Genomic DNA, 16,310 nt, shown 5'->3' with positions numbered 1-16,310 from the left:
CGCGCCGGGGGCGGGGGGGGGAAGGGGAGAGCACGCCGCGGCGCCGAGGGGGTTAAGCAGGCGGCCAGCGGCTGGAGCGCGCTTAACCCTTCGGCGCCCGCGGGTCAGCCGAGCCAGGCCGGCGGGCCCCCGAGTCCCACGCGGCGGCCACCCGCACCGCGTGGGCCGTGCGGGGCGAGCCGCGGGTCGGCCTCTGATCGCCGGGGCGCAGCGCAGCCTGTGGGAGGCCCGGGGCGGGCGGGGGGAGGGAGGAGGACGCGGCGGCGGGCGCGCAGCGTCGCCAGGGCGAAGCCGGCGTGCGGCGCGGCGCGGCGGGCGCGGAGTGAGCGAGCGAGCGCCTCCGTCCCCGGATGTGAGCTCCGGCTGCCCGCGGTCCCGAGCCAGCGGCGGCGCGGGCGGCGGCGGCGGGCACCGGGCACCGGGCACCGCGGCGGGCGAGCGGGCGGGCATGGGGGGCGCGCCGAGCGGCCCCGGCGGCCGGGCCGGCATCCCCGCGGCGTCCCTCCGCTAGAGGGGGGGACCAAGCCAATTCTCCTTTGCAGCAAAAAAAATTGCATGTATATATTATCAGGATAATATATACATCTGATCTTATTTTTTAGAAAAAGTTTATTTTGCTCCAATTTTGAAAAAGAGGGAGCGTGGGTGGCCAGCGGTTTTTTATAAATTATTCTTATTTTCTGTTATCTGTCCCCGTCCCTCCCCACCCCCTGCTGAAGCTTGACTAAGGGCAGGGACCGCGGCTCTTACCTATCGGTCACCCCCTTTACCCGTTCCTCCCCCGCCCCAACGCCTAGCACAGTGCCCTGCACACAGTAGGCGCTCAATAAATGTTCGTGGATGATGATGATGATGATGATGAAAAAAATGCAGCATCAACGGCAGCAGCAAGCGGACCACGCGAACGGTGAGCAGCCAGAGCCTGGGCACCCGCTGCCAAATCTCATCCTTGTCATGGTCCTCCTCTTTCCACCCCCTCTTCCTTCTCACCCCCCTCCCGTCTCTGATGCGCTGGTGGGTTGAGGGGGTTGGAGAGGATGCTTCTAGCTCGGTGTCATCTACATAGAAAGGGGAGATGCGTGACAACCACTCCATTCTCCCCTTCAGGCCTTGAATGTCAGAGTTAATTCTGCATTTGTGGGGTGGGGTGGCCGTGGGGTCCGTGGAGTACGGTGCCGCCGCCGCCGCCGCCGGAGGGGCGGTGAGCCTAGGTGATTCGGGTTCAGTGTCCTCGGGCTCAACTTTCCTCCAACGCTCGCGAGCGATGGGAAGAGGGTGGCTGTGAGTCTTCAGCCCGAGCCCCCTTTCTAGCCTCTTCGCCTCCTTTCCCGCCCCCTGGTATATTAGGAAGAAGGTCTCTGGTGGCATCTGGAAAATTACAGGGTTGCCAGGTTTCACCCTTCTCGTCGGTGGGTGAAGCACTTTGCTACCCTTGAAAGGGAGGCTGGGTCTCGGAATCGCTAGCCAGAGGGTCGGATGGAAAGTGTATTCCCGCTCCCAGCGCCGCTGTGCACACGTCGGTAACCTAGCAATGCCCGGGGAGTCACAGCCGCTGTGGGGCTCCCCTCCCTAGCCCGGCCCGGGCACCACGTGCAGTTACCACGCTGCCGGCCGGCCCGGCTGGGTCGAAGGAAGAGGGTGCAGCTCCTGGCCAGCCCTCTTCACTCCTCCTTAGAGGTCGCTGGAGTCCCCACAGCTCTCTGTGGGCTCACATCTTTACCAATGAGCGCTCCCCAAGGTAAGACTTGGGACGACTCCTCCCCTGGTTCAGACCTCTGCTGCCCACTCCTGTGGACCCCTCTCAGGCTGCTAACCAGGCAGACCTGTGCTCGGCTCTGACTCTCCCTTGTGCTCTTTACTTAGCAAGAATTGGTTTCACAAATGCCCATCCCTCTCGTTGTGACTTCTGTCTCAGTAAGGAGGTTGTGACCCAAGGCAGGCAGGTTCCTGGGAGACCTGCCTGGGTCCTGGCCTGACCCCAGGCTGGAGAGGGCTTTGCACATGAAGCCTCCTTGGGGTTCTATCCTGTGTGTACTTGGGTCCCAGCCTATGCTGAGATGGTTCCTGTTTAGGCCTTGAGGGCCCCTGACATAACTCAGCCTGTCTCTTCTAGGTGTAAGGATGCAGGCTGCCTGCCTTGTCTGTTTCTCTGGTTGCTGGTTTGGCTGCTGCGGCTGCAATTTAAAATGCAAAAAAGCCCTAAAGATGTTTTCTGTTTTCGGAAGCCTGTGGAGGAAATGAGTCCCAAGCATCATGAATTTTCATTTGCAGGAAGTGTCAGTGCATAATCTAGGTATTTGTTATGGGGCTCTTGGTATTGCCCTGGTGCCAGTGGTGCCAGTTTTTATTTATTTTTCCCATGCTGAAAAAAATGCATTTGTGGCTGTGGAAAGATGTTGGAGTAACACCCTGAAAATGATTAAGACTATTGAATTATTGCCACTGCTTTTTTTTTTTTTTTTTTTTGGTGATGGTAGTTATTTTGGAGGAAAGCTGTGGTATATATCTGTTAACTCACTAGAGATACACGGGTTTTGAAAGTCAGAAAAGATGTGGAGTATAAGTGGAAATGACCTCAGTTTGTCTGAAGTAAGGCACTGAAAGACTTCTTGTGAAGATATGGATGTAGAGAGGTACTAACCCATTGGGCGAAATGCAGCGGTCGTGTGTTATTGACACTCTGGGCAGAGCTCAGGGACTTTCTTGCTGCTCTGGCTGACCTAACCCTGCTTCTGAAAAATAGAATATGAGGTTTCCAGTGCAAACATGGGGATGATTTCCCTGCTCTTCTTGATGGGGAACCACTTCAGCTTTCTTCTGACACTGGATTCTCATTGTGTCATTTTTTTTTTTAATTTTTCTTTTTCCTTCTTCCCAGAGGCAAACTATGCAAGAGGCACCAGGCTCCCTCTTTCTGGTGAAGGACCAACTTCTCAGCCGAATAGCTCCAAGCAAACCGTCCTGTCTTGGCAAGCTGCAATCGACGCTGCTAGACAGGCCAAGGCTGCCCAAACTATGAGCACCTCCGCACCCCCACCTGTCGGATCTCTCTCCCAAAGAAAACGTCAGCAATACGCCAAGAGCAAAAAACAGGGTAACTCGTCCAACAGCCGACCTGCCCGTGCCCTTTTCTGTTTGTCTCTCAATAACCCCATCCGAAGAGCCTGCATTAGTATAGTGGAATGGAAGTATCCTTTTATGGGGGAAGTGTTTCTCATTTTCTCTTTTACCATCTGTTCTTTAAAAGGATTTGTTGTCTGGAATGGCACTTAACAAAGTGATAGCACTTTGGAATGTGAGCAACAGAAGCCGTGTGTACAGGGTTTCATGGTATATAATTTCCTATCTCCTCTGGGTACAGAAGGGTATCTCTCTGGGTAAATTTAGGCTACTCTGTGTGTGTGTGTGTGTGTGTGTGTGTGTGTGTAGTGGTGGTCGGGGGGGCAGGGAATGACAACCTGAAACTTAAATTAACCTTTGGTCATCTGACACTAGATGGCTAGTTGAAATGCACCTTTGCTTTTTGGCAGCGGTATGAATTGAACCTATTGCAAATAAGGTATGCTCCTTAAAAAATAAAACTCTACTAGGAATAAATACATTTTTGACCTTTAGTGGAATTCTTCTCATTCTGATGTTTGGAATTTGCTTTGGATACTCCAATTAATGCTAAGGTTGCTTGTAGGTCTGCCATTTGGTGAGTCTGATTGTTCAGGTAGCTACAAATATGAACATTTGCTTCACAGGGAGGGAGCGATTTGGTCATCAGTGCTATGATTTCCTGGAATTTCCTTTTGACAAGTTCCAAAACAGCATTTGAAATGTGAGCATGAGGGAGCCTGTGGAGGGAGAGGTTTGTGTGTGCCTCTTCTTCCAAAGCCCGTGTGAGTTAGCGCCCAGGCCTCTCCGTGGAGGAATTTGCAGTTGTTGCCTTTATAAAAAAAAAATTCTGTATCCTTGGACTGGAGTTACATTTCTGGGTTTCTCCTTTGTATTTTTAAACCTGAACTCCAAATGCCCCAGGCAGGTTATTAGGGCTCAGATCTTGGAAAACTGGGGTGCATTGCCTGCTCAGCCCCTCCCTTAACCTGGAGGCCAGGCTCTAGTTCCTGCCACCCATCAGAAAAGGTTGACTGAGGTCTTCTTTCTGAGCAAATAGCTTTCTAATTAGTCAGATGATTCACTGGTTTGGGTAAAGCACAGCATTTCCTTTTCCCAGAATTATATTTGGGGTCGACCCGGGCCCTTGAGCAGTTCCTAGGCTTGGGAAGGAGTATGTATGTAGGGCTTTCCCACCGAGCCCGGGTCAAGAGGCCATGCTCTAAAGAGAGGATACTGGTTACCAGCTGGCTGGCGAGTGGAGCTGGAACCCCCTTATCATTTGAGTGCCTAGCGAGGCAGCCTTCTGTCTCAGCTGGCTATTTTCTGTGCTCACAGAGAGTTAAAATGAGGTAACTGTCTAGAAAGGTTGTAGAGAGAGTAGCCCAGGGTAGGATTTGAGGGGTTTTCATGTGCGTTTCCTTTCCAGAACAGATGTCTCTTCTCCAGCGGGTGCTGCGGTGTCTCTCACATGGCTGGGGTTGTGTGGATGTGTTTTTCTGTATAGGTTCTTTTTGAGTCTGAGGACTGAACGCTGGTGTTGGCCCAGGAGGGAGTGGGATCCACAGGGAGGGGGTGTCCCTCAGGAGGGGTGGTCTCTCAGCGACATGGTAGGAGCACTTAGTCAGATCGTACTTAGTCACAAAGCTCTCCTCCCCCTCAGGTTGGCTTGACGTGACTCTGAGTAAGCAGAGACCTCTCAGTGGGGTCATTAATTTCATGCGGAGTGAGGTGGGAGGCCTGGTGCTGTTTCTCTTTGTGCTCCGTAATTTGTATATAGTAATTTATGTGAACGGAGTGAACTCCTGGATGGTGCTGCTGACTCCCTTTCCCGCACCACCAGACACGTATGTGCAGGAATTAGGGGCTGTGGCTGCCAGCACAGGGAGAAGCCGCCCTGCAGACGGGAAGCATTTACAGAAGAGATTCTGAAACGATATGTGATGTGTTGTTTTCAGTTGACAGTTTCCTTTAAGTTCTGGGAGCAGGGCATAGACAGCCTTCTAAAGTCAGCTGTGCCAGGCTCTGTCAGCACTGGGTGAATGAGTTTTTTGAACCTGCTGTTTGTTTATACATGCAGGCAAGGCAGTATGTCCTGCACTTGGGGGAACAAGGAAGGGAGATTTAGGATCAGCCCCATCTATTTCTCTGACACTGTTCTGCTTGGCTTGTCAGAATCTTGTGGCAGAAGGAGAGGATCCAGCATTACCTGCAATCTGAAACTTTTTTTCACTGTGATGAAAAAAGTAGTCTTTTGTTTGGTTTTCCTAAATAGCATTAGTACTTCTCTGATTTGCTGGTTTATCATCTAGGTATCAGGAAATTTAAAAGGCAGAATGGTGATGTGGGAGATGGAAGAGGCAGTGAGTGTGTTTCCATATAGGATGGCTTTGGGGCAATTGACTTTTTAAGTTTTAGAAGGAATTGCCAAAAGGAAAGATGAAAAGGAGTTTCTCAAGTCTTTTTAAAGTAGATTGCCTTAAAGTTGGATCCCTACATAAGATATTTTGTAATACTAGGTGAGTTAAAAGAATGACTATGAGGGAAGGAAAAGTGTCTTGAAAAATAAGCCCATCAAATTAGTAAGGAAATAACATCATTCACATCCATGTTTCAGTGAGTGTTAAAGTCCTTCAGAAGGTTGAGGTTTCATGAAATGCAATGGAACAGAGACATGAGGGGTCTTTATTTCCTTCAGCATCTTTGGATTTTCCAGAAGGAAGTCCAGGTAAATGCAGAAAATCTGTGCACGTCCTCCCAGCTTTAGGCCTTGGAGGTGTTGAGTGAAACTGTGGCTTTGCCTGTAGTGGATGAGCGTTTGGGAGAAACAGTGCTGTACAACCAAGCCTGGAGTTCGGGATTAGATTGGTGCTTGTGAAACCTTGCATTTGGAAAGGCTGAAAACCAAGAGAGGAAAAACAGTCATTTTTGGCAGATGTCAAATTTTGTATTGCCAGTTTTGACAGTGTCTCTTAATAACACCAGAATGTTTAAGCAAGTATCTGTTGAGGCTGCTCACAGAGTGATTCTTCCAGACAGACCCCTGAGATTTAGAAATGTTAAATCGAACTCTGAAAGTGTCTGGTGCTGATTTCTTATGGCCTTGTATTTGATTTGTTTATGAATTGAACACAATAACAACACATTATAAACAGAGCTACAGTCCAGCTCTAATCTGAAACAGTGGTAACTACTGATTAGTAAGGAAAGCAGAGGAGGGAGATGAAGCCTGACTCGCTTGTTACAGGATTGGAATAGCTACGAGACAGTTGCAGGTGGTTTGGAAAAGGTCCTCGGTGACTTGTCCTGTTCTAGTCCAGGCAGGAGATCCAGGCGGACCTGGCCAAGAAGAGCCACCAAGAAAATGGCTCTAGCACATGGTGGCAGGGATTTGTGAAAGAGATTTATCTCATGATGATTTTTCTTTGTGTCTACAACAGCCAAGAATTTAGCTTTCTAAGGCCCTTGTTGCTGTGAAAACGACACGAAGCAGAAACCTGGTTCACACAGTGCCCTAATTGGATGGACTTTTAGGTTTTCATATAGAATGTCCAACAGAAGGATGAGTGTAACGTAATCCTTACCACAGAAGAAAAGGACTCGTGGAGAGGTCATTTGATAGGAAGATCTGCTGTGAGTTGACCACTGATGATTACTGCTGCTGGAAACCTCATCGTCACAGCAGTCATTTGAATAAGGATTTGTGTGTAAGATTGTCATTTAAAAAGCAGTTCAAGATGGTGTGATTGAGAGTGTGATGAGAGAGATGGTGTATGTTAGCATGACACATATAGACCTTAACAAAAACTTTCAGACCATTTGACATATTTATATTATTGGCTATTTTTGCCAATTGTGTGGCCTTAGCTATTTACATCCCATTCCCTGAAGATGATTCTAATTCAACAAATCATAACTTGGTAAGTGTCCTTAGAATTGCTGCTTGTCTTGATGTGTGCTTGTCATTGACCTCAGTACTGAAGTGGGCAGCTGGCTTTCTGAGTGGTTGAAATTTACAATGATGCGTGTGATGTTTCACAGAGTTTTGCAGCAGTGGGTTTTTTTTTTTTTCTCTTTTGAGCTGTATTCTCAAATTTATACTGAATGAATGAAGTGTTTAAAGTCATGAATTTTGTATAAATAGATGTGAAACTTTTCATGGAAGAGGTTTGTAGCAGATTTAAAAATAACTTTTCTCTCCATGTAGCCTTTTTTTTGGTTCTGCCATTCTCTTCCTGGTAATGTTAGCTTTTTTCCCCTTATCTAGTGTTATTTGGGAGTTTGGGGTACTTTGGTCGATTTTTCTGGTAAGTAGAGAGTTATCATGTAGATTTTGTACATCAGCTATTGTTGCAGAAGTAGAGCATGACAAAACTAATCATCATAGAACATGATTCTGAGAATAATATAATAGAATGTCTAAGTTCCTCCTGTTAGTCCTATGACATGCTCCAGGATAAAATGATTCTATAGTGAAATAAATTGGGATACTTCCATATACTTTATTGCTCTCTTAAAGATTTATCGTGCACATTAACTCAGTAAAAGCTCCAGGAAAGTCTGTAGTTAAAAAACCAGTTTCATTTTGTTTAACTCAGCTTAGTCCCTAAAAGTAATTGGTCATGGATTCTTTAAACATTTTTTTGGCAGCGTGCATCACAGTGTTTCATGGAACTTCCTTTGGGAAAGGTTGATATCGTTAAAAAAAAAAAAAAAGCACTGAGAAGCACTGGAATGGGACTAGGAATTGTCCCTCTGGGCTGTTAACTGGCTGTATTTTGGGGCGTTTCCCAGATCCTTTCTGCATTGCTGTTGACCCATCTGTCAATTCAGGGGACTGGACGAGAAGATCGCCAGGGTTGTTTTTACCTCTGACATCCTGTAATCTTGCCTTGATGATTCAGAATTCAGAATTTTTCTGGTGCTGTGGCATCCTCTTTGCAAGGATCAGTCCTTCATGACCGGAGCCCATGCAGAAATGAGGTGAATGAGGGCCTGGTCCCGGATAACAGCAATTCTCTCTCCTGCTTTGCTTTTCCCTCTCTCAGCTGGTTCCATTTGTCTTTGGTTTCTTCTGTTGAAGCTGTATTTTAATAGGTCTGAATGTTCTTAGCTGTGTGTGGTAAAGGTAGAACTAGGTGGGGAGAGCTCTCCCAGGGTCTGGAGACGGTGACCGTATGCTCTTATGACTTTAGACTTCATGGTTTATGTACGGGATTTCATGTTGCATCTCTCATGTGCAGCATATTTTATATGTAGTGTGATGTCTCTTCATCTTTGGGCTTTTGTAGTCTGCTGTGTAGAGAATTTTAAAAAATTATGGATACTGCTACTGCAAGAACAACTGGAAATGGGAGTTGGATATACAGATAAAGACTGACTGTTAGTATATATTTATACTGTGTTAGAGATGATTTGTGTGACTCTGGCTATTTTAAATAGCTTCTGATTTGGTTGTAGACATGTGCCTTTAGACAGTCATTTCAAAGGAGAAGCAGAAGTAGTGAAAAGCCCCCATCAGTGGGGCTAGATCATCAGTCTAGGCCACAGATGGTGTCAGCCTTGTTACCAAATTTAACAACGTGGATGGTGACCCAGTTTGTTGCTTTTTGTAGCTCAAGAGAACATGATTAAACAAACTTAGAAAATAAATACCTTTCAGAAAGGCAGATTAATTCAGATCAATGGAATAATTAATGTAGCTGCATGTATAAGTCAATTGATATTCCGATTTTTTTTTCCCCCAGGGAAATTTAGGGCACTAATATAAGAAGTGTCAGACCATTTGGATTTCTCAGCTAATAACTGAGGGAATAAATATAGGAAATAAACACACTATAGGAAATGAATAAATCTCTCTTCCTAACCCCTGCAGTCCCTCGCCAGTGGATCTTTTCTTGACAGTTCTTAAATAGTGGTCTTTGTGGATGGGAGAGGGCAGGGTGTTAGTTTGGCAAGCCTTTTTAAAAAACCAACATTTATTTCTTTGACCTCTTAATATTCTAAGGCTTAGAGCATTCTAGTTTGTGTCTTCGTTTACTTGGCTGGTCACATGGCCGGATGAGTTTAATCTCTGCCTAACTCTTTAAATATCTCTTGTCCCACTGTGGGAAGGGAAAACTGTGGATTCCCCCCTGACTCTCATCAAGGTCCCATGCCATGTCAGTCTTCCTTCCAGGGAGCAAGTTTTTTTTTTTTTAATATATGTGACCCCATTTATACCAAAGTGATTGCTCTATTTTGGGGGTTGGTTTAGAGGCAGCTGAATGAAGCTTATTTTTCATCTGTAGTAAATACCTTTCAATGAATGTGAATGGCAAAACAAAGGGCAGAGACCCATACGGATTGCAAAGCTGTACGTGTCAGGGAGCTGGTGGTTTCCTTTGCCTGCAGGCTCTGTTGGGAATGTGGATGTTGAGCACACAGAGTACAGTTCAGGGCCAGTTTTGTGGAAGATGTTTCTGCCTGTTGCAGGTAGTTTGTCGTGAAATTATTACTTTCGTTGCCTAAGAAATGTGGCCATTACCCTCGGTCCAGTGTGGGTTTGGCCTGGGTTGCACGTCACTGAGCCAGCTTTGGGCATTTGAGATTACCTTGGGGGCAGCAAGTTTTCCCAGGGGTAGTTTTTATAAAAAAAAATATATATATATAAACAGTCTCAAGTTTCTGTGCAGCTTTCCTTTGTGGACTTGCAGGGACCCATGGAGGCTGCAGCCATGGAAACGGTGCAACTCAGTTCCCACAGCCATCTCCCTCTTAGATCAGTCAGTCGCAGGGGTTCTTCAGTTCCACTTATTGAAAGCATATATCATTCATTTAATTTTCTTGTTAGCACGGGGCAGGGGCTGCGGAGAGCGCTTCTTTATGGAGTGTCAGAGTGGGGACGATCACAATTCCTGTACTTCATTGTGGTGGAAAATGCTTTATTTGGCTTTCCGAACTTCAGTTTCTCATAAGCAACTGACTTAAGCCTCAGTCTGGGCATCCTGTACCTGGAACTCCCACCCCACTCCTAGGCTCTATAGTGCTAAACAGCCTCAAATTAGAACCTTCCAAAGAGGGGGCACCCAGCTTCCTCAATGTCTGCAGCCATGGAGTCGGCGGGGGCGGGTAGGCGGGGCATGGCCTCTGCCACCCTGTCCTTTTACCAGGTAAAAGCCCCCCCCGCCCCCCCCCCCCCCCACCCCCCGTCTTCCCCTTCCTCTCCATTCACTTTGTGGCCGGGTGGCATGACCCTGAGGCTTCAGGAGCCACCTGCTCTCCGAAGGAAGTCCAAGTCCTCCTTGGTCTTCCTGACCTTTTCTGGTTGACTCCCTGTGCCTCTCCTTCATGCCCCCCACCCCACCCTATTCTATTCACCCACCAGCCTTTCCTAAACACCCCTCCCTACTCTGGTCCACCTCCTGGCCTTTTCTCCATCTGAAATACGTCTTCCCCCCTCCCACCCCTTCATCGTCATCACTGTCCTTAGGAAGAATCTTAAAAGGACGTCTCTTCTGTGAAGCCTTTTCTGAACCTGATTAGAAGTAACACTGTTATCTGAACTGCTCTCCTGGCACTTTGCATATGAAACACTCTATATTTTAGTTATTTATGTGCACATCTTATCTTTATCTTATCAAGCCTCTTCAGAATACAATTCACAGTGAATCCTTTTGGAACCCCACCAGCACGGAGCCCAAAGGTGTGTACATGATGTTCATAAACGCGGGTTGTTGAGGACCACTGAATGACCACTCTCAGGAGAATCTCCTCACCCTTCAGTCTTTCCTCTGAACTCAGGATTTCCTCAGGTGGCAGGCCTCTCCGTGGACGCCTCCCAAATCCTTGGTTGGGGGTGGGTGGCAAGTTCCAAGTGTTTACTCTTGAAGAGCTGAGGGTCTTCTGACCCTGCTTCTTATGTCCCGGTGGCTGAGGTGCCATTGGAGCTGGGTTTCCCTACTGAGCATTCCTGTAGGTTTTGTGCTCCGGCTCCAGGGCCAGTAGTAGCAGGGTGCTGGGAGGCTCCCTGGGAAGCAGTGCCGCCTGGGGGTTCTTGTCAGTGAGACCAGATGCTTTACGAGGGCCGGGAGTGCTGGGGGACAGCCTACTTTGATTGCATTCTGTCCTCCATGGCTGAGATCCCCACACTGTGTTTCCTGGGTTTAAAAAGGAAGTTCATTGGCTCTGCATGCTCCAGGGTTTAGCATCTCACATAGTGTATGGTGTGAATTGAACCGAAATACCTGAGACACAGTGTCATCACTTGGCTCCCTGGGCTCTGCCTAGAAGGTGGCTTTTAGTTCCGTACCTCGTCTCTGTGTCTTTCTGTTTGAACTGTGTGTATTTCTGCGTGCCTCTAGATTCTGTTTTTTTTTTTTTAAGGATTGCTCCTGTGTTGCCCTCACTGCAGCCTTCTCTGGTCCTTGTCCGCACCGTCTACCCCACCAGCCTGTGTAAATAGTACTTGCTTTCCTCTTTGCAGACATTCACCCCTTTTCACCTTATTCTGTAACTACTGTGGGATGTCGCTTGGTGTGTGGAGTGCAGTTCTGTATATGGTCTCTGGGCTCTGACAGCCTGGCTCTTTGGATGATGAGCTAACTGACTTTGGACGAATGTAGCACATGCTGAGGCTGGAGTCTGGTTGATCTCTGTGGTGTTGTGAGCTTCACTCTGCGTAGGGGCACAGTAGGCACACGAGGAAATGCATGTGAAATGAGTAGGTCCATAAATGAAAGATGTGCAGGGCTCTGTGGCATGTCCTTTATAGATTAGTAGTTAATTTTCAACAATTGGCTAATGATTAATGTTTGCCTGAGAGGCTGACTTTCATTGTCCAGTATTAATGACAATCTCAGGAAATACCTGTCAGAGTTTGCCTTAAATTTCAGGGTTGTATATTTCTTGGCAAATTTAGCTCTTTGTATTTGAAGCAGGAGAGAAGTAAGACACGTGCTTAATACTTTTTGAATCCCTGCGTCATAAGCCGGCTTCTGTGCTCAGCATTGTGTGTGAACCATGTGTGAGTGGTTGTACTTGTGTGTGTATGTGTGTTTGTGAGACATTTCGTTTGAAGGTTGGTGGAGGGAGGGCAGCAAAATGACCAGACTGGATGGACTTGTGTAGTAACATTTAATCCAGATGTGGTTTCCTGATCTTAACGGTGAATCCATTTATGTCTTGTACAAGTTATAGCATCTCTTTTGTCATCTTACCTCATGTTGACAGAGAACAAGTTACCCAGATTGACCTTTTATTGAACAGATTTTGAGTATTGGCAGTTTTTTGGAAATCAAATCCAAGTCTTAAAGGATTCAGATTTACTTCTATTACTTCCTTAAGAAGAATTCCCAAAGGATCCTTTAAGGATTGTTAAAAAGTGAATCTCATTGTTTTATAGACACACCTCAAACACTGGAACTTTCCTGCTTAGACCCTTTAAAAATGAGCCTATCTTAGAGACTTCCCTGGTAGTCCAGTGATTAAGACTTTGCCTTAATGCAGACGCCACAGGTTTGATCCCTGGTCAGGAAACTTAAGAACCCCCATGCCTTGTGGCCAAAAAAGACTGAAACATAAAATGGAGGGAATATTGTAACAAATTTACTAAAGACTTTAAAAATGGTCCACACCAAAAGACACTTAAAGAAACGAAATGTGTTTTAAAAAATGAGCCTATTTTGGAGTGAGGATATATTGGTGTATTGGCCAGAACTTGTTGGATTACCAGTTGCAGAAACACAAATTGGCTTAGTTGGGGAAAAAAGAAGTACGTGTGTGTTTGTAATTTATTAACTGAGCTAACTGAGAAGTCCAAAGGGTAGAAACTGTTATCAGATACAGCTGGAAAGGGGGCTTAAAAGAGGGACTCGGGATCCCACCCTGCACCCCAGCACCCCTGTCCCCCAGGCACAGTCTGACTGGCCTCCAGCAGCTCCCCCTTACACACCACCTGAAATGTGCATCTTATAAGCCCACTTCAGGGAGGGTCTTTGGGGTCCCTCCCTGGGAGATGCATTCCTTCTTTAACCTCAGTTCAAGTTCAATATTTTAAAAATGATTGTGTGAGAAACAGAAGACCCATGTAGCAGATTCATGGGTAGCTTCTTTTTCTAACCTAACTGTCTGCAAAACATGAGAAGGACTTGCTATGGAAGTACTTGCCCAGCAGTAGAGACACTTAGTCTTGTTAACTCGGGGTGGTGGTGGTGGTGGTGGTACGGGGGTGGGGGGTACTCTAGAAGAGACCCTCACCTGCACCTCCCCTAGGAAAGTCTCTAAAGAGATTGCAGAGGCTCTGGAATGCTGGTGCCTGAGCAGAATGTTACTGCTTGCTTGGATGCTGAGCCGCAGGAAGCGCTGTTGGTGGGTGTCCTTGCCCCGTGGGGTGGCAGTGGGGGTTGGCCGGTCATTCTGGAATAGACTTGAGCCTCCTGTCATGCTCCTAGTCCTGGGGCCCTCTGCCGTCAGCCCTGCAGGATATGTCCCCAAGACCTGTTCTGGCCATGTGTTCGAAATAGGAAAGTGCCAGAAGGTGTCTTCCCTTTTTAATTCAGGTGAGATTGGGATTCTCACAGCTGGGGTTCTTGTGGACAGTGATGTGCTTGACTGGGCAGGCAGACTGGCCCTGGGAGGTGGGGAGGAGGGCACAGTGAGAAAAGCTAAAGATGGGGTTGGAAGAGGAAGTGTCTGAGTGAGGACCCGTCCCCTCTGTGTGCATGAGGGCTGGGGCAGAGTGTGGTGGGTAGATAGACAGATGGCTGTTTTTCTGACACACACCTTGTAGCATGAAAACTTCTTTTGGAGATTTTTAACTAAGCAGGGCCCCAGACACTGTCCAGACTGGGGAAAATGACTTTCTTATCCAGAACCACAAAGCAGTTACTTCTGCTAATTTCTTTTCCTCCTCCTTACTGGTTGATGGGTACATTTAGAAATCACCTGTTGAAATTTTTGAATGACTGAATGTGAGGGTCAGGCTGGAGGGAATTGGGGGACCGTCCTGAGGGAGGGAAGGCCAGCTGCACCCTTCTCAGGAGAGATGCAGCTAACAGGTGGACCCCACCTGGGAAGGAAGGAGAGGGTATCTTTGGTCAGCTTGGCCTGAGGATGCAGAGCAGGCTGGCTGTGAGGTTCATGATTTCCCAGCCGTGGTCATCTTCTGAGGGGCCCACCCTGCCTCCTTTCCTTGCATCCATGGGGAGGTCTAGCACGGCATACTCACACTTTTGTAGTGTGTAAGGACTCTTGTTTATAAGACAGGAAGTCGAGGCACCATTATTCAGCAAATATTTATTGAGACCTGCTCTGCAAAGCATATCAGACTGAGGGGTCCAGGCCTGTAGCTTGTAGCTGGTGCTGTGGTGGGCTTCCTGTGCCATGTCGCCCTTTCATGAGGAAAACCTACCACGTGGGGTTAGAGAAAGGCTTTCTTTGTTTTTCATATTTTGTGTTCTTACAGTAAATCATCATTCAAACTTATAGAAATAGTTTATATAAATAATACACACATATGTTCTTCTAAACTATTGAAACAATACAGATAAAAATGACTGTATTGTTTTGCCTATCCAGCTCCTTCTAATTACAATAATCAGTTTCATAATTTTTTTTTTTTTTAAACTACGTCTGTATGTGTTTAACATCTGTGCGTTTTGAAATAGGTATCTATGCAGTTTGGGTATTTTAAAATTTTACACAAGTGGAAGGAGACTGTGTGCATTGTAAAGCTTATATGTTTGCTCCCTTAATGTGTCTTACAGATCTTTCCATATCTGTGTGTAGAAATCTGACAACTCCTTAGCCGCCATAAAATATTCCATGTATGTGTCATAGTTTATTTAGTTATTCTCTTTCTGGTGAGCAGTTAGGTTAGTTCCTAAAGTTTTGCTGTTTGAAACAATGCTGCCTTGAACATCCTTGTATGTGCTCTTTATGTGTACAAGTAAACATTTCTCTGGGATAAGTACTTAGAAGTAAACTCTCTGGGTGGGAGGACAGTGCGTTTTAATTCCATACTTCCTGCTGCATTGGCTTCCACTAAGCCCCTATCGATTTACACTCCCACCCCCGCAGCTCCTTGAGATCAGTCGGCCTTTGATGAGTGACCTCATTTGTTCCTTATCTCAGGCCATGGGAAAGGAAATCTTAGTGGCTTGGAGAGAGTACAGCCTCTTTCTTGGATGTCTGGTAGACACCCAGAGCATCTGGTTAGAGCAGCAAGTCCTGGAACCCTGAGCACCAGACTCGTCATCTCTTTTGAACCACTGACTGAGATGAAAGGCATCAAGGCTGCTTATTCTTTCCCTTGCTTTGGGTGCCATGCACTTGGGGACCGGGATTCTTTTTTTTTTTTTTCTTTGTGAGAATTCTTTTTTTAAAAATTTTATTATTATTATTTTTTTACTTTACAATATTGTATTGGTTTTGCCATACATCAACATGCATCTGCCACGGGTGTACACGTGTTCCCCATCCTGAACCCCCCTCCCACCTCCCTCCCCATACCATCCCTCTGGGTCATCCCAGTGCACCAGCCCCAAGCTTCCTGTATCCTGCAGCGAACCTGGACTGGCGATTTGTTTCCCATATGATACCATACATGTTTCAATGCCATTCTCCCAAATCATCCCCCGCGCCCCCCACAGAGTCCAAAAGACTGTTCTATACATCTGTGTCTCTTTTGCTGTCTTGCATACAGGGTTGTCGTTACCATCTTTCTAAATTCCACATACATGCGCTAGTATACTGTATTGGTGTTTTTCCCTCTGGCTTACTTCACTTTGTACAATAGGCTCCAGTTTCATCCACCTCATTAGAACTGATTCAAATGTATTCTTTTTAATGGCTGAGTAATACTCCATTGTGTATATGTACCTTAGCTTTCTTATCCATTCATCTGCTGATGGTCTAGGTTGCTTCCATGCCCTGGCTATTATAAACAGTGCTGCGATGAACATTGGGGTACACGTGTCTCTTTCAATTCTGGCTTCCTCAGTGTGTATGCCCAGCAATGGGATTGCTGGGTCGTATGGCAGTTCTATTTCCAGTTTTTTAAGGAATCTCTACACTGTTCTCCATAGTGGCTGCACTAATTTGCATTCCCACCAGCAGTGTAAGAGGGTTCCCTTTTCTCCACATCCTCTCCAGCATTTATTGCTTGTAGACTTTTGGATCGCAGCCATTCTGACTGATGTGAAATGGGGGACCGGGATTCTTTCAAAGGAAAC

At 46.7% G+C, this 16,310-nt stretch overlaps 1 protein-coding gene across 14 annotated transcripts in view; it reads left to right on the top strand.

Moving 5' to 3' along the window:
* Positions 1-456: 456 nt before the first annotated feature.
* The window catches only part of CACNA1D (calcium voltage-gated channel subunit alpha1 D), a 371,067-nt gene continuing 355,213 nt past the window's right edge, over positions 457-16,310 (top strand). For 8 of the 14 annotated variants that reach the window (XM_070776487.1, XM_070776484.1, XM_070776486.1 and 5 more), the window contains exons 1-3: positions 458-907; positions 2,879-3,188; positions 6,914-7,019. In XM_070776487.1, coding sequence (XP_070632588.1) covers positions 841-907; positions 2,879-3,188; positions 6,914-7,019 — 483 coding nt within the window. In that variant the 5' untranslated portion in view covers positions 458-840. Of the gene's footprint in view, positions 908-2,878; positions 3,189-6,913; positions 7,020-16,310 lie in introns of all 14 variants that reach the window. The other 6 variants (XM_070776478.1, XM_070776476.1, XM_070776482.1 and 3 more) reach the window with 1 other exon arrangement.

This window comes from Bos indicus, chromosome 22 (assembly GCF_029378745.1).
Source record: "Bos indicus isolate NIAB-ARS_2022 breed Sahiwal x Tharparkar chromosome 22, NIAB-ARS_B.indTharparkar_mat_pri_1.0, whole genome shotgun sequence".
NCBI lineage: Eukaryota > Metazoa > Chordata > Mammalia > Artiodactyla > Bovidae > Bos > Bos indicus.
The sequence above is the reverse complement of the archived record's forward strand: the minus strand, read 5'-3'. Positions and strand labels throughout refer to the sequence as shown.